This window comes from Schistocerca serialis, chromosome 3, assembly GCF_023864345.2.
Source record: "Schistocerca serialis cubense isolate TAMUIC-IGC-003099 chromosome 3, iqSchSeri2.2, whole genome shotgun sequence".
In the NCBI taxonomy this organism is placed as follows: Eukaryota; Metazoa; Arthropoda; class Insecta; order Orthoptera; family Acrididae; genus Schistocerca; species Schistocerca serialis.
Window position 1 is genome coordinate 165,321,189 of NC_064640.1, and position 19,345 is coordinate 165,340,533.

Genomic DNA, 19,345 nt, shown 5'->3' on the forward strand with positions numbered 1-19,345 from the left:
TAACTATCACCAAATGAATTTTACAGTGATGCAGTTTATGTCAAGTTTGTCCATTAAAATTGCATAGTAAAACTTCACAATAATGACTACTTCTTCAGCATCCACTTGTAATATTAATTAATGAGTATGCATCAATATGGAAGGTTGTGTAGACAATGCAGCTTTGATGACTCATGTTCAATCCCCTTCAAAATCTTCCAACAACTTTGTAGCAGTAAACATAGTGCATGAAATTCTCCCTGTACAATTTTTTAAGCAGTTTAAAGGTTTACATAAAGTTTTCTCTTCATTTGACGCAAAATTTCATACACATGCATTGTGCTTCTGACTACACCATTCATGAAGTCAACCGAACATTTTGTATACTTGCTCACTCTACCAAGATTTACACTTTCTAATGTTGTCCAAGGATTTTAAAAATGAATACTTAAACATTATGGTAGTATATTTCACAATGAGATTCATTCAGTTCTGGTCACTGTCTTGGTGGTCACACATAATCAATAGCATGTAAACAGTCCAGTCTACATGTTCAGTTATCTTTCAGGACAGTTCTGTCTTTCTGGTGAAGCCAGGTTGGAAAGTGCAAACTTAAGCATAATTTTTGAACCACTTATAACTACACAATGTCTATTTTATGGCATGGAGATAAAAATACAAAACCTGTGAGTTTACTCATTTTTTGTGCGCCATCCATTACAGACAGATCTCAACATGACTCCTGGTTCCTACATGCTGTCTGTAGTTGCCACCTACAGTGATGTATTTTAACTACTTCATCTATGTAGTCAATGTATCAAGCTTCCTGCTTACATACCATTTTGATTGTACTTTGATATTCAAAATAGTTACTATTATCGTCTTGAAGTTCCTCTTGCTTTTATATCGTAATATTCAGAAAAAGTAAGAAATGCAATTGGATGACAATTAAATATGGGCAGTAGTTTTAAATTAAGCAAGGCCTGGGACCCAGCCTTGAGTATGACCAAAGCACAGTGGCAGCCTATGTGGAGGTCCGCTCCTGTCACACAACTGAAGAGTACAAAGAAGCATTGTCACCACGCCAGCAAAGATGCACATTTGGCACCTGCTGGGATGCTACTAAAGGCCCTGGATCAATGCCCAGTGTGATGCTACTATGCTACTCCCACCGTTGCGCCAGATCCATACACAGAGGTGGCAGCTGGAAGCAGGATTTGGGGAGATGGGGGGAGGGGGGGGGGAAGGGGTAGAGGATATAATGACAGCACCCAGCAGATATCACACAATCATCAGGAATGCCTGAAGGTGGCATGAAGTCAGCTTGCTGAAATATCACAAATTTTAGATGATCCACCCTGCTGAATACCAGTGAACCATTCAAGATTTTTCTACACTGAGAAAACATAAAATCATGAATCTGAAACAATTTTGGAAATTTTTGACATTTATTATTCAGATGTTCCTAATGAGAATGAAGATCTGGATGAATCTGTGAATGAAAAGAATGTAAGAATACACTGATTTACAAGTAAAGCCACTATATACTTGATTTTCTCCTTGCCACCAAATAAATGACCAAATTTCTTCCATATTGATGATTCCAAGTTAGTTTCTCACAATAATGTGAAATCATCTCATTTCATTTCATCTTAAATGCAACTATGTCCACGGTGCTCATTTTGTTGACAAATTCTCACCAATGTTTTACTCTGACGCACTTGCTAAGTAGTCAGACAATCACTACAATGTGTTATTTAGAGGCAGCAGAAACTTGGCAACTCACACCTCTCAGGTTCCCAACTGCCAGGGTTGTCATTCAGCTCATGCTTGCAGACTGCAAGACAGATAAGTTCTCAGCAACGCATAGTCACTAGGTGCACATCCCTTGGGTCCAGCTAAAGTGCTCAAAGCCACAAGGTAAGGATGGAAACAGACTTCTGCTTTACCGGGGCCTTGTGAACATTCCAAAAATGCCTGCTGATTTCAGGTTTCCAGATATCATTACAACAGCCGTGTGGTGCCGATTCCTGGAATCTAATTCATTCATTTGAAGTGTATCTGAAAGGTTGACAAAGTTGTTTCTTTATGAACACCTTTGGTATCTTCTGTTAGTAATAGGTCTCTTCCATGCCAATCTTTTATTACCACACCTCTATCATTTACAGCACTAGATGAATTTGATTTTGTGTTCTTACTCTGAAGCAGTGCATTTTTGATTCCATATCATTTAATGTAAAACAGTGTAGACAAAGTTCTCAGTACTACAGGTGGCCTCTTGTAATGTCAGTGATGAAATTACAACTTTTATCAAGAATTTCTCCAGTTTCAACATCCTTAGAAGTAGAAGAATCAACTATACTTGTCTATTCTGTTTCAGTCCCCTCCATATTTGATGCCAGATGAAAACGTTTATCACTAACCTCACATCCAACACAAAAATGTGTACCCATCCAACTTGTCATTGTGATGCTATTTTTGTAAGAATGAGTACAAGTGAGTTTTATGTACTGTCGGATGTCTCCAGTTATTTGTGTGATGACACTGTTTTCATCTGGATACAACAACATATCAAAATTTAAAAAAAGAAAACATCATGTTAAAGACAGTTAAAACTAATTGGTTTCCAATTCAAATAATATATTGAACAAAATTAGCTTCCTACACTATGTGGTCAAAAGTATCCAGACACCCCCAAAAACATACGTTTTTCATATTAGGTGCATTGTGCTGCCACATACTGACAGGTACTCCATATCAGCAACCTCAGTAGTCATTAGGTATAGTGCAGAGGGAGCAGAATGGAGCATTCTGCAGAACTCACGGACTTCGAACGTGGTCAGGTGATTGTGTGTCACTTGTGTCATACGTCTGTACGCAGGATTTCCGCACTCCTAAAAATCCCTAGATCCACTGTTTCCGATGTGATAGTGAAGAGGAAACATGAAGGGACACGTACAGCACAAAAGCGTACAGGCCAACCTCAACTGTTGACTGACAGACTGCCGACATTTGAAGAGGGTCATAATGTGTAATAGGCATACGTCTATCCAGACCATCACACAGGAATTCCAAACTGCATCGGGATCATGGCTACTCATAAACCACACATCACACCAGTAAATGCCAAATGACACCTCGCTTGGTGTGAGGAGTGTAAACATTGGATGACTGAACAGTGGAAAAACATTGTGTGGAGTGGTGAATCATGGTACACGATGTGGTGATATGATGGCAGTTTGTGAGTATGGCAAATGCCCAGTGAACATCACCTGCCAGCTTGTGTAGTGCCAACAGTAAAATTTGGAGGCGGCGGTGTTATGTTGTGGTCATGTTTTTCATGGAGGGGGCTTGCACCCCTTGTTGTTTCATGTGGCACTATCACAGCAAAGGCTTAAATTGATGTTTTAAGCACCTTCTTGCTTCCCACTGTTGAAGAGCAATTGAGTGAAGGCGATTGCCTCTTTCAACACGATCGAGCACCTTTTCATAACGCCCGGCATGTGATGGAGTGGTTACATGACAATAACATCCCTGTAATGGACTGGTCTGCAGAGAGTCCTGACTTGAATCCTATAGAACACCTTTGAGATGTTTTGGAATGCCGACTTTGTGCCAGGCCTCACCGACCAACATCAATACCTCTCCTCAGTGCAGCACTCTGTGAAGAATGGACTGCCATTCCCCAAGAAGCCTTCTAGCACCTGACTGAATGTATGCCTGTGAGAGAGGAAGCTGTCATCAAGGCTAACTGTGAGCCAACATGATATTGAATTCCAGCATTACCAATGGAGGGCACCACAAACTTGTAAGTCATTTTAAGCCAGGTGTCCGGATACTTTTGATCACATAGTGTATGTTGAGTTATAGTTCATCTCCATGTTATTAATTTAATTTTTAATATTTCATTTGGCAAAACTGGTCAAAAGTATCTAATGTTTTTTATTCAAATAATGCATAAATATGTATAATTATATCTCATATCTAGACAAGGAAGTTATCAGCAATGAATACCAGTGATAGTTTCTAACTGTTGGAGGCTATAGTTATTCATGTATTATATAAGCAGCCTGACTGCAAGTGTTGTAGCTTCTTCACATGTGCTAAAATGCACAACTCCTATGTACAACCAGCTTTGGTACTTCATTAATATGTTTACACATTTTTCCATTTTATTTAATCTTACATTAACTCCATCAGTACATACTTTCTACAATCACCATTAAAGGAAATAGACCTGCTTTTAAAAAATTCACAATCTTTCTTTAGTGAATTAACTAGTTTTACGTGATGCAAAATGGGCCATACCTGTGAACTTTCCCATCATCCCTTGCCTGTTTCTATCAGCAATTCACTTTATATTGCACAGGGTGATTTAATTCTAAATATACTTACTTTTTCAGGGCAGAACATTGTATGCTTTTACGTTTTTTCTACCACTAATACAAGAAGTAAAGCTGTCATCAACCCTAAGGTTGAAATTCACTAGGCGTGGTCCTCCTGGAGGTGGTATGTCACTGTCCTACTCCAACATTAGGAACTGATTTACAGGCCAGTTACAGTGGAATCTTCAATTTAGCATCTTATTTAAAGACTGGTATAACTTGACCCTTTTACATATACAAGTCATTGGCGGAGGACAAATTGTAGGACCGATCAATGACTGAACCCTGGACGTCTAGGCTGATTATCTGACACTTACCCATTGAACCACACCTACCTCAACTATGGAAAATTATATGAATGCTATGAAAACTGTAGTAACTATTTTTCAAAGTTACTAACCTTCTGTTACCATGTCCAAGCTTTCCATCATCTCCTTCTCCCCACGAATACACTTCACCTTCAGCTGACAGTGCAAGGCAGTGCTTTCCACCTGAGTTAACTGCTACCTGAAAAATAACAATGTATTCATTAAATAACAAACAAGTACAGAAAGCAGTACAGTTCAAGGTGAAATACAATTGATGACAGGATCAAATATGTATGCTCTCAGACTAGTTGAGCATTGCTGTTGGTAGAATACTTCAGTTTGTTATTCACTGCTGGGCATTAAAACAGCAATATCATGGATAGCAAATACCTAAGTTTTACATATTGTGTGTATACATTTGGTAAGAAGAAAACATTATTAAATTTGTAGGTTATCTGGGGTGCACAGGGTGTGAAATTTAGTACACAGAGTTGTCATTCTCGAAGCAACGGCTGTAACCCAGCTGGGCATTGAGCCAAAGTGAGCTCAGAAGACAGACACAGGTAAGTCATATTTCTGCTTCAACCCTATACCATAATTCATCAACTGTAATTGATGAAGATAACATTATGAATACCTCCAAGACAGGGCACAGGCACTGGTCTTAATCAATCAGATGTAAGCAAATACTGTAACTTTCTGGCACACTGAAACTACGTGTCAGACCAAGACTGGAACTTGACACCTTTGCCTTTTGCAAGGCAGGATGCAAGTCACTCCCAGATAGCTCAGATGGTAAAGCATATGCCTCAAAAGGTCAAGATTCCAATTTCGAGTTTTTGTCTGGCACACAGTTTTAATCTCCCAGGAAATTTTAAATCAGTGCACACTCCACTGCAGAATGAAAGATCCATTCAGTAAGCCATTACTGACTACGTGAACCATAGGTGATCACGTTGTGTACTCTGTGACACTGCGTACCATCACATCTGGTGCTGGACACATGTGATGATGATGAATGCAGTGTGGCAACTTTCATTCTCCTCAGAGCCTCATACATGCAGCAGGATGCTGTACACAGAACCAGGAGTTGTCTGAAAGGTGACACACTGCCACTTCTGCATCCAGTGCTCTCATTGGGCCTACCACTGTTAGCACCCTTTGTCTGCTGTCCTGTTGACAATCCATGGGGCTTCAGGTGTCATTGCTCACTTTGTGTTGATACTTGTCTGGCTAAACAAGCCTATACTCGAGGTATGTGACATAGCTGTACAATCCTGCACAGTTATAAAAAAAAATGTGTATGTCCTCTCCCACACTAGTCATGCAGGAGCAACTTAGATCCTGCATGGCACTGGGTATGTCCCACCTGAGAGCAATGATTCCATATTTGCATGACAGTTAAGGGATCCTGACCAATTAAAGTAACAATATCATGGAATGACGAACTATAGCCTTCACAGACGATGATTCACCTCTGTCAAAGTCCGCCCTGATAGCTGAATGGTCAGCATGACAGACTCCCGTCCTAAGGGGCCCAGGTTAGATTCCCGGCTGGGTCGGGGATTTTCTCCACTCAGGGACTGGGTGTTGTGTTGTCTTCATCATCATTTCATCCCCATCTGGGACGCACGTCACCCAATGTGGAATCGAATGTAATAAGATCTGCACCAAGGCGGCTGGACCTGCCCCATAAGGGACTTACCGGCCAATGACGCCAAACGCTCAATTCCATTCACCTCTGTCAAACTCTGACACATGATGGTAGATGTTTCTCCATCTTACATGAGGCATTACACTATTTTCTCACACACAACCAACATCTAAATGTGATGCTTACATACAGAATGTCAATAGAATTACCCCTCTTTACTTTATTAGGTTGCACGGAAATGCCAGCCATTTGCATATCCAAGCTTGTAATACACTTAATGCCAATTTAATGTTTCCTGCATCCCACTTTCATAGTGCTGCAGTTATAATGGCTATCAGCACACAGTCTTAGATAGAAAACCTGACCACTAGCCAGGCACCACCGAGACTAAGTCGAGTCTTTCACTTATGACAGCTAATAAAACTGGCCACCCTTCAGTAATCTAAGTATCGCTATACATATGATTTGGCAACATTTTAGGATACGGAAGTGTCTGGAGGAATTGTTGTCTTGTTCTAGAGGTGTACCAGGGCTGTATCAGTTCATGGTCTTGTGGTAAACATCGTGCACTGTAGACACAAAGTCACAAGTTCAAGTCCACTCCTAACTCTACTTTTTAAACAGAATTACAGCTGTCTGCTAAAGTTATCTGTCTGACAGAACCTCTAAGATAATTCACTTCACCTTCTAATCTACCAGTAATAGCAAAAAAGTCCAGTAACAATTCTGCAAAACAGCTGATGACTGTGTCATGACCAGAACAGTTGACACTCATGGGTTCCCTCAGCCTACATTGGCCACCAGCTACAGGCCACAGGCAGCCTGCCATCAGCCACCTCAGATCACAGACTGTCCAACCAGGTGACCGCAGTGTCAGGGTGTATACGTGGACAAGGAAAAAAAATTCCCGGATTTTTCCCAGATTTCCCGGTTAAAAATACACTTTCTCCCGGGCGAAAGTACACTTTTTCTATGTTAAGTGACAGTATACTCTTCCTCGGCACTGTAAAACTCATCAATCCTTTGAATATTTATTGTTTTATATACCAACGTAGAATTTCCCAGCACTTTCAAAAATGAATCTCAGGGGGGAAAAACACCTTTGATGTGCAGCAACATGTACGCTGCATATTTACGTATTACGAAGGTATAAATTTGAATTCCACCAAACACCGCATGGCACTTCCCGAAGCACTGAAATCGAGATTGCGATACGCTTTTGTAAGCGTGATCTCGCCAGCTGATGACAGCATAGGACACGTGATGTAATCACCCAATAGCAATATCACTCTTAAGTATCGCGAACACACAAATAATGAAAGTTAATGGTTTAAATAAACATACATAGCACTCTCATATAATATTGGTCTTGAAGCTTAATAAGCTGGAAGAGAAGCTAAGTTTCCACATATAATGTTGATCTTTTTTGCGCGTGTTACACTTTAAGATACATCACACAAATGTACCAGTAAAATTTTTAATAACGACGTAAATGACTGATCTTCTGGGCTCTAAATTCTTCTAAATGGTCGTCCTGAAAGAGTTGACTTTTAAATGAGTGAAACGCTTTGTGATTTAAGAAATTCATCGTACATTCTCGCATATAGTTCATCTTGCGTATAAGTAAATCTGCTTTGAATGTAGCGTTTTTCAAAACACCATTCGCAATATTTTCCCGCGACCTGTTAGACATAGGTTCGGTTCAGCAGTTGCAACAGAGCGCCAGATAATAGGCGTCATCGCGCTTGCGGAGCTACGATGACGCAGGAAGCCCTTATGTTCGTACGTGTAAAACATTAAAAGATCTTACATTGTGTCATAAAAGGAACAAGACAACAGAGGATACTTCAAAAGCGTCGGAATTTCATGAACCGTACTAAAATGCATAATTCGGCTTCAAATGCACAATCATGTGTAAATTTTCTTGGAGTAAGCACTCCGTCTTCACGCCACAAGTGGCCCATCGGGACCATCTGACCGCTGTGTCATCCTCAGGTGAGGATGCGGATAGGAGTTGCGTGTGGTCAGCACACCGCTCTCCCGGTCGTTATGATTGTTTTCTTTGACCGGAGCCGCTACTATTCGGTCGAGTAGCTCCTCAATTGGCATCACGAGGCTGAGTGCACCCCGAAAAATGGCAACAGCACATGGCGGCCGGATGGTCACCCATCCAAGTGCCGGCCATGCCCAACAGCGCTTAACTTCGGTGATCGCACGGGAACCGGTGTATCCACTGTGGCAAGGCCGTTGCCCAAATTTTCTTGAAGTACCAGTACTATATTATCTTATGTTTGGTTCAAGTGTGAAATCAAACACTTTGTTTCAAATAAATTGACTCTCTCAGCAGAAAATATTAATAAAAACCGGCAAAAATAGCTTCATTGTTCTGTAAGGCGATTAACGATTGACTGTCAGAAAGGTGGAAATAAAATCTGAAACTAAAAACATATTTTAGCCTCCGTAATTATGTGAACTATTTTAATTAATTTGATAGCTCACTGCCACAAAAATCCGTTTTGTTATTGTTTAGCGTGAGAGCAATAAACGAAGAGGAAACAACAAAATCACTCAACGTGAACACAGGTCACGTCGTGACGACCCACGTCCCCACCACAACTCAGACTGCTCTGTGCATCAGCCCCAGATTTACTATATTTTCGAATTGGGGCAATATTAAGAAGTGGCGCCCAGCCACACTTCTGTAACCAGAAGTGGGAGAAGAAGGTACTACTTATATGCGACTCAACTGCGAATGCGCAAGATCCCGCCTGCAACTGCTCAAACGAATCTAATTTAAACAGTTATCACGTCACGCTTATCGGAGGCAATTTGTTGTTATAAAGGATTGCATAGTCTTCCTAAGACTTTGCTGTTGGTAGACGCTTGTATGAGCACTGTTTTGTTGTATATGGCTCATTTCCTTTGTACCTTTCTTATTTTCGTTTTTTTTTCTCTCGTTCATGTTTTGTTGCTGCCCCATTATTCTGCAGTAGCGGGATGCAGTAATGTCCTTTGTTAGAATATTGATTCTTACCAGCCAAAATCACAAAAATTTAACTGAAAACTAAAACAAAGAAAAATTCCTGGAATTCTAAACAATTCCCGGGTTTTTCCTGGTTTTCTCCCTGATGAAAAAATTCCCGGGTTTTTCCCGGATCTCCCGGTTGTCCCAGGTCGTATACACCCTGAGTGTGGAGCTGCGAGTGTATTTAACAACTGTCACTTCTTTTGTTTTAAGTTCTAGTATTTATCTTGCCATTACATAATGGATTTTGTATATACTGCATATTTGCTTGATAATCATCAGTTTGCTCATTGAACATACCAAAGCAATATTGTTACCGGTGTAAAGTTATGATGTTAACCTCTTAAGATGAAAATAATGGCTGAGCCCTAACAAAAGACATACTTGAACAAAGGGCAGTGTCCCTTTCCATGGGACTTTAAAAATGGTGTAAAATGTCGTAAATGTAAAATATGGAAAATAATGTTTTAAGCAATAAAAGTTTCGTATAGAATCCCCATTGCTGTTTTACAGTTTGTGTATGATATATGTACATAACAGTCATCAAAATGTGTGTCAGGGACTTGTTATTATCTAATAAAGGTTTATTGTCTAATAAAAACCGATGATGTAACTGGAACTGGTAACTGTCTGGGAAGCAGAAACGTTACACTTAATTTCATACATCATAATTGATGTTTTTGGAAAGCCTGCAGCTCACATTCTTTATTTAAATAATGAAACACTGCACCACTTATGTATTTTTTCATGCTTAGCACAATGCATTTTGAGAACTTATTCTTGTTGCCAAGTGCAAATAATTACATAAGCATTTTGTGTGGTGTTTACACATGTGGCAATTATGTAGAAAACCACACACATGAAACTATCACTCACAATGTTTGTGAAACATCACAAAAAAATACTCAGTATATATTGCACTTGACAATGAGAATAAATTCTTGAAACACGTCTTGCTAAGCATGAAAAAGTACGTAACTAGTGCTGTGCTTAAATAAAAAAAAAATGATGCTTTGAGCAATGCAAAGTGAGCAAAGTGGCTAACTATTGCTACAAGTGGCCAAAACATGAAACACACTACATATAGTTTGACAAATGTGTTACAATGATCACAACAATTACAAAGCTGTGCATGTACAGAAGACAGTTTGGAAATGGTTGTGATGGTCATTATACCTGTATTAGAACAAACCTAGTTACTCCTATCATCCATCATGCCAAGTAGAGCTTGGCAGCATGTAATGGATCTGGGAAATGTGTTATTTTCTACCAGATTTGTCGATACCAAATCTAATGAGGGAGGTTGTAAATGTTTTCTTATATTTTTGTCAGAATATTTTTCGTGAATTGTAATTTGCCTTATTTTATGCTAATTTACTAATATGTTCGAGAGTGAAACCATATTGATTAATATTAGTAGATGTGACGAAGAATATCAAAGAGAATGGTTACGAGTGGAAGCTTATGTGTTGTGTGAAATGTCTTTGACGCTGGAGCCGTCTTTGACCGTAGTCAGTCGGCAGTGAACACTCGGTGTGTGACGGTGGAACAACGTACAGGTCCCCGTTATAATAATTTACAGCAAAAATGAGTTATTCTACTACTTTTTTATATAAACATCAAGAAGGAAGCACATTTAGAAAAATGGTATTTGAAGCACCAAAAATGAGGCAAACACATTGAACCAGGACATTTCCGCAGCCGACGAAACAGCATTATGGAATCATACTTTCACTAGACGACTGAAGCCAACACAAAAAAGTCAAATATCATCTTATAAACATCCACGGAAAAGTGAGTATTGTCACGAAATATGCTAAATTCAAGTGTATAAAAATAGTGAGCATATTTCAAGCAGCACGAGATACGGCACAAATCATTCTGACTTTTACCCATTTCCCAGTTCAGATATGCTGAGTAGAGCACCCTGGTGTCAAGAAACTTAACCACATAAAATTTGTAAACATACATGGTGGCCAATGTCATGTCATGTCAATTACATTAGTTTTTTTCCCACAAATATTTTTTTATGAAGCGTAAACTGATAACACAAAATTGGGTGAGAATTAACATTGTGAACATAGGAAATATGATGAGAGTAAATAAATAAATAAATAAATAAAATGTATATGGCAGGAAAACATTAATTCTGGGAAGGTAAAAGTGGAGTTATACTGTATTTTGCATCTGGCAGCTCAAAGAGGGTGTTGTGCACTACAAACTTCTCGCCAGGAGTGTGTCCATGGCCATAGGGTAAGAAAAATGACCGACAGAAACTGCATAACGTGTTCTTACAACATGATAACTCACTCTACTGATTTCAAAAACAAAACTATGCACGAGTTTGTTTGGGAAGTCATCCCTCATGCACTTATTATTCTGATCTTATCCCCTCAAATGTTTACCTTTCACGCTCCTTATCAAACAACGTTCAAGCAAATTTATTTCTGGATGAAAATGTAATTTACTTGGAACCAGTAGATTTCTACATGTGTGGAATCCATAAACTACCTGACCATTGTCAAACTGTTTTATAGAATGTGAAATAATATATTGTTTATGATTAATTTCTCTCTGATGTTAATTGTTGTGTTCAATAAACTGATGGACAGAGCTATTAAAATATGCACTGTACTAATACAAATTACATACAACTTACCTTGATAACTATACAACAAAAGTCTGTTTTAACAAGAGTGTACCTATATTGGAACAAATTAGTACAATACTACTCACTTTGGACTTCAAAATGGTCTATGTTTTCTTGCTGTCTTGTGTCACATCCAAATGCTATGAAAATGTAACAAAAACTGACTAATCAAATTAAACAACAAAATAAACACAAAGAGAAAATGAACAACTTCAGCAAAACTTTTACACTGCAGTATATAACATTCCCACCATGAAACTTTAGAAGTATCTTGGCTGTTTGAAACATGGATTGCAGGATATCAAAAGGGACATTTTGAAATCAATGAGTTGAGGCTCAAAGGCAATGTGACTACTGTCCTCAAGTCTGGGCACCTCCTGTTTCAGAATAATTAGGATGTAAATCTGCAAATTGGTGGCATACCTCTGCTAATTCACAATAGCAGGGAACACTTTATCACCAAGACCATGTCTGTCTCAAAAAGAGTGATCTACATGATCCTTAAGTTAAATGCTAAGACTAGGCATCAAACCATTCGTGTCTAGCAATTGATTTCACCTCGACTGATGAAGAACTAGAATAGTTCTATAACAATCTGCCAACAGAAGAAAGTTCTTAAACTAGCACATTTTCCTTAATACATGGTGATTTTAATAGCAAGAAAATCAGTAAAGCAAGTGGACATTGACAGCCCTGACAGCACCCTTAAGAATTAAATAGACTACATTCTTACACTGAACAGCTGAATGTGCTCAGCTGTATCAGTCATAAATTGCTTCTACACACGTAGTGCCTACAGACTACTAATAACCAGCATCTATAATAACACCCAACTCAAGAAAAAACATATGATGGAAAAGGAAGATCTGACCGAAAATAAAAGAGCTGAAAGAGAAATGGAGTTCAGCCAATGCACAGACAAGAAGTTACCTACAGAAAAGTTAAGAGGAAAGAAACTGAATGAACTCTTGACAGAAATTACCAGCATTATTCAAACAGCATTAAAGAAAGTTAGTGCACCCCAAAAACAGAAATCTTTGAATCAACCTTGAAACAGAACAGCTTATAGAAGAAAGATGAAACACTGACAGAGATGCACCCAAATACAGAGACCTCAACAAAAAAATAAAGAAGGCAACCAGAAAAGCTCAGTGAATGCAAAACACAAGACTGATTGAGGAGACCATCAAAATTAATGTAAACATGAGAGTCATTCTAGTCAGTCTAAAGAAAAGCTTATCATCCACAACATTTGCAATGGCTGAGAAGTTGTTACTGAAAGATACCAACATTCACAGTCTATCACTGTCAAGCCAAAGTGTGAATTATGAATCACAAAAATTTGTTATGAAGTGAGTCAGAACTGGAACTTCTTGATAAAAATGAACTGGAAACTGCTCTGAAACAACTCAAGAATTGTAAGGTGGTAGGAGACAAAGAGACATGGAAAAATGTGTTATTGAAAATGCAACTCCAACAATCCAATAGAGGAAGAACAATAGTGGAGAATGATCGTGCCACAGTGTTGAAGTGCATATCATCATCAGAATATATACTTGAGTACACAATATTACACAATGTGAATGCAATACTTGTTCAAAAAGAAATTTTTAGGAAACTCTGAAATAAGTACAGGTGTACTTGGAACACAATAGTACGCAGTCTGGATATAAGGCTGCTACAAAGTGAAATTGCTAGGCTCCTTGAAATAAGACCACTGTGAATATTTGATTCACTTGGGGTGCTAAATAAACAGTACAAATTGTAACACAAAATGAAATATGCAACAGTATACAGGGTATCTGGAATGATATTTGTTGTTCACACATAATTCACTCCACCTTTTGTCCTTTCCCCATGGAGAGCATTAATTAAATGAATGCTGTAGCTCATTTGTAGAGAAGCATCAATGGGTAAAATGTGCTTCCTTTAAAGCCTGGCATTAAAGTCTTCCCTCTGTTGAAAGTGCCAAAACCTACACATCCAAGGCAATGTGAACAGGGATTCAAGAGTGTTATCTATTTTTTGAATGCTGATAAAAGATAAACAATACCAGTGACAATTAATTAATTGTCTTGTAGATTTTGTAACAGCATGAATCAACTAGACCTCATACCTAGCTTGAAAGGTACGAAGAGTCTTTTCATAGTAATATTTTGTGGTATAATCCCAAACACAAGATATCCGAAATATTCACATAAAACAATTTTGATTTTTTTCCCTTGTCAATGTAGTGGAAGACCATACTGTTGCTAATAAGATATTGCTTGCAATGATCATAGAGTCATAAATAAAAACACATTTGCTATAAACACATTGTTCTAATAATGAGTCAAAATGGAAAAAAAAAGCAACCTTGAGTTCCAGAATGCTAATAATTCTAATCCTGCATAACTGATGCTAAAATAACATCAAAAATTGCAAAGCTTAACCAAAATCTGTGAAATATCTATAAAATAAACACATTCACATAGTACACTATACTCATACCTTTTTTATAAAAACATGTTGGATAGATTCAAGAAGTGTAGGAGTTGTTACGGAATCTGTCCCACCAATTCCCAATCTGCCACCAGCACCATAGCCTACAGATGAAGAAGACAAAGAAAGCGTAAGGTTTTTTTTTTTTTTTTTTTTCTAGATAATGCAAAATTTAAAATTTAGGACATATCAATAATGGGCAGCTTTCAAAACAAGAGAATGCCACTTGATAACAAAAATTAAATCTGAAAAACACTATGTTAGGTATATATATTTTGTGGCATATTACTATAGCATAGGAAATAACTGATTTAACAACAAATGTATAACAAATGATTAAATTAATTATGAATCTCCACCAGAATAAAAGTAGCAAGCTTCCTGAGAGGTCCGGACAAGTGCAGAGGGCGACATTACTTGTCATTGGGAGCTCCAATGTTAGGCAGGTGATAGAGCCCCTCAGGGATAGGGCAGCTAAGGATGGGAAGAAAGCCAATGTGCACTCCGTGTGCATACCGGGGGGAGTCATCCAAGATGTGGAAAGGGTCCTTCCGGATACCATGAAGGGTACAGGGTGCAGCCAACTCCAGATGGTGGCTCATGTTGGCACTAATGATGTGAGTCGCTATGGATTGGAAGAGATTCTCTCTGTTTTCCGGCGACTATCTGAGTTGGTGAAGACTGCCAGTCATGCTAGCGAGATGAAGGCAGAGCTCACCATCTGCAGCACCATCGACAGGACCAATTACAGACCTTTGGTACAGAGCCAAGTGGAGGGTCTGAATCAAAGGCTCAGATGGTTCTGTGACTGTGTAGGCTGCAGATTCTTTGACTTGCACCATAGGGTGGTGGGGTTTCGGGTTCTGCTAAATAGATCAGGTGTCCACTACACACAGGAGGCAGCTAGACATGTAGCAGGGGCTGTGTGGTGTGGACTGGGTGGTTTTTTAGGTTAGATAGTCTTGGGAAATATCAAAAAGGGCTCCAGTCTCAAAGGGTAAAGGGCAAAGAAATGACGAGAATCGACCAAGCAACAGTCGGTATTGTAGTTGTAAATTGTAGTAGCTGTGTTGGAAAAGTACCAGAGCTTGAAGTGCTGATAGAAAGCACTGAAATCATTATAGGAACACAAAGCCGGCTAAAGCCGGGGGATAAATTCTGCCGAAATTTTTACAGAGGCACAAACCATGTTCAGAAAGGATAGATTAAATAAAGTAGGTGGTGGTGTGTTTGTGTTAGTTGGTAGTAGTTTATCTTGTAGTGAAGTTGAAATAGATAGTTCCTGCGAATTACTATGGGTAGAGGTTATACTCAACAGCCATACCAAAATAATAATTGGCTGCTTCTATCGACCCCCCAACTCAGGTGATATAATAGCTGAACGCTTCAAAGATAACTTGAATCTCATTACAAATAAATATCCCACTCATGCAGTTATAATTGCTGGACACTTCAATCTACCCTCAATCTGTTGGCAAAAATATATGTTCAAAGCCAGTGGTAGACAGAAAACATCTTCCGAAATTCTGCTAAATGCTTTCTCTGAGAATTAATTTGAACAACTAGTTCATGAGCCCACATGAATTGTAAATGGTTGCAAAAACACACTTGATCTCTTAGCCACAAATAATCCTGATTTAATAGAGAGCGTCATGATGGATACAGGGATTAGTGAACACAAGGTCATTGTAGCAAGGAAAAAACCATATCAACCAAAACCACGCAAAATATATCTATTTAAAACAGCAGATAAAAATTCGCTTGATGTCTTCCTAAGAAAGAGTCTCCATTCCTTCCAAACTAGTTATGTAAGTGTAGACCAATTAGATAGATTCATACCACATAAGTTAATAAGAGACGGGACTGATCCACCATAGTACACAAAACATGCCAGAACACTGTTGCAGAAGCAATGAAAAAAGCATGCCAAATTCAGAAGAATGCAAAATCCCCAAGACAGGCTAAGTTCCACAGAAGCTCAAAATTTAATGCAGACATCAATGCGAGATACTTTTAATAGTTTCTGCAATGAAATATTGTCTCAAAATATGGTAGAAAACCCAAAGAGATTCTGGTCATATGTAAAGTACACCAGTGGCAAAAAACAGTCAATACTGTCACTGTGCGATAGTGATGGAAATGTTACTGATGATGGTGCCACTAAAGCGGAGTTACTAAATACAGTTTTCTGTAATTCCTTCATGAAAGAAGATGAAGTAAATATTCCAGAATTCAAAACCAGAACAGCTGTTAGCATGAGTGACATACAAGTAGATATCTTAGATGTTGCAAAACAGCTCAAATCACTTAAGAAAGGCAAGTCTTCTCATCCAGATGGTATACCAATCAGGTTCCTCTCAGAGTATGCAGACACAATAGCGCATTTCTTAGCAATCATATACAACCACTCACTTGGTGAAAGATCTGTTCTTTAAGACTGCAAAGTAGCACAGGTCACACCAATATTCAAGAAAGGAAATAGGAGTAACCCATTGAATTACATACCCATATCACTGATCTCAATTTGCAGTAGGATTTTGGAGCATATACTGTACTCGAACATTATGAATCAACTTGAAGAAAATGACTTATTGATACATAACCAACTCGGATTCAGATAATATTGTTCTTGTGCAACACAGCTAGCTCTTTATTCCCATGAAGTAATGAGCGCTGTCGACAAGGAATCTCAGATCAATTCCATTTTCCTAGATTTCCAGAAGGCTTTTGATACTGTTCCTCACAAGCGACTATTAATCAAATTGCATGCATATGGAGCATCGTCTCACTTGTGTGACTGGATTCATGATTTCCTCTCAGAGAGGTCACAGCTTGTAGTTATAGACGGTAAATCATCGAGTAGAACAGAAGTGATATCTGGCGTTCCGCAAGGTAGTGTCATAGGCCCTCTGTTGTTCCTGATTTATATAAATGATCTAGGTGATAATCTGAGTAGCCCCCTTAGATTGTTTGCAGATTATGCTGTAATTTACCATCAAGTAAAATCATCATATGATCAATTCCAATTACAAAATCATCTAGAGAGAATTTCTGTATGGTGTGAAAAGTGGCAATTAGCACTAAACAAAGAAAAGTACGAGGTCATCCACATGGGTAGTAAAAGAAATCTGATAAATTTTGGGTATACGATAAATCGCACAAATCTAAGGGCTGTCAATTTGACTAAATACCTAGGAATTACAATCACGAGCAACTTAAATTGGAAGGACCAAATATATAATACTGTGGGGAAGGTGAAACAAAGACTGCACTTTGTTGGCAGAACACTTAGGAGATGTGACAAACCCACTAAAGAGACAGCCTACATTAGACTTGTCCATCCTCTGCTGGAATATTGCTGCGCAGTATGGGATCCTTACCAGGTAAGATTGATGGAGGACATCGAAAAAGTGCAAAGAAAGGCAGCTCATTTTGTGTTATCGCACAATAATTGTGAGAGTGTCACTGATATGAGACGCGAGTTGGGGTGGCAGTCGCTGAAACAAAGGCGGTTTTCTTTGCGGCGAGATCTATTTACGAAATTTCAATCACCAACTTTCTCTTCCAAATGCATAAATATTTTGTTGACACCCACCTATGTAGAGAGAAATCATCATCAGCATCATAAAATAAGAGAAACCAGAGCTCGAACGGTGATTTCGGTGTTCCTTTTTCCCAGGCCCCATTCGAGAGTGGAATGGTAGAGAAGTAGTATGAAAATGGTTCGATGAACCCTCTGGCAGGCACTTAAGTGTGAATTGCAGAGTAACCATATAGATGTAGATATAGAAGCTGGTTGCCCTTGCATGGTAGTCATACAGCAGGATCCTTCTGAATAAATGGATCTATGTAAGAGGGATTTCAGATCTTGCTTTTCATTTTGGTACCCTCCAGTAGTTATCACACATGAGGATAGATTCTTGGGGTTCCCTGAAAAATCTTTACAACAGTTTGCTTATGGCACTTAATGAAGGCATAATGTAAGCAGAGAATGTATGTGAGATAAACCTCTTATTACACAGTTTACCTGAGGGTAGCTGAAGTAGTAGCTCTAGCACTGAACTGAATGTTTGATCAACAGACTGTTTAACTTATCCCTGACAACCACAGATGATGCCTTTCCATGTAAGCACAGGGTGTGTTGCTGGTTATGTATACAGAAAAGAGTTAATGTAAAAAAAAGACATCTTAAAACTATTGTTTTTGATTAGTGTTGATCTTCAAGCATCATCAGATACATAAATATTATCAACATGAGAGGGTGGTTTGTTGGCATCAAACATCTACTGATGTGAGTGATGATGGGACATCTTCAAACACTATGACTGTATGGAATAGAGTTCTTGGTGCGAGTGCTGAAGAAGAGAGAGTGGATTTTAGAGTGGATTTAATCTAGATATAGGCTAATATGAGGGTCTCTGAGAGGACATCCTAAAGAAAGGTAGCTCACTGGACAAAGGAAGAAAAGATGAAGGAAAGTATGGGCAAATATGCGGTTTTTGTTGCATATTCATGTGGGTTTACACAATCAAACTTACATAAACATAAGTTTATTGGGCTCAGGATTTCGGACGGGTGAAAAGGACTTATCAAGAGGTCCATAAATAGGTAAGAGTAACAAAGTGTCACAAATCACATGGTGAAGAGAAAGGAAGATTAGGTTTTAAGTCTTGCTTATGATTAGATCAGTTAGTGACATAGCACAAGCTCAAAATGGGTGAAGATGCGGAGAGTAGAGATAATTTAAGGAAATTCTCATTCAGTCTCTCCTCCCCCATCCGCACATAATTTTCAGATTATCTCATGCTTTTTTGTAGCTTGCACTCATCATGACAATGATTTACACAAACCAACAAAATAGTA

The 19,345-nt window shown here is 38.7% G+C and overlaps 1 protein-coding gene and 1 pseudogene across 1 annotated transcript in view; both read right to left on the bottom strand.

The window, feature by feature from the left end:
* LOC126469882 (E3 ubiquitin-protein ligase HERC2) overlaps positions 1-19,345 on the bottom strand; it is an 846,528-nt gene that overhangs the window by 171,113 nt on the left and 656,070 nt on the right. The window contains exons 69-70 of the mRNA XM_050097213.1: positions 14,492-14,586; positions 4,765-4,871 (exon numbers count right to left, since the gene is read on the bottom strand). Coding sequence (XP_049953170.1) covers positions 4,765-4,871; positions 14,492-14,586 — 202 coding nt within the window. The remainder of the gene's footprint in view (positions 1-4,764; positions 4,872-14,491; positions 14,587-19,345) is intronic.
* LOC126471706 (5S ribosomal RNA) lies at positions 8,462-8,578 on the bottom strand (annotated as a pseudogene).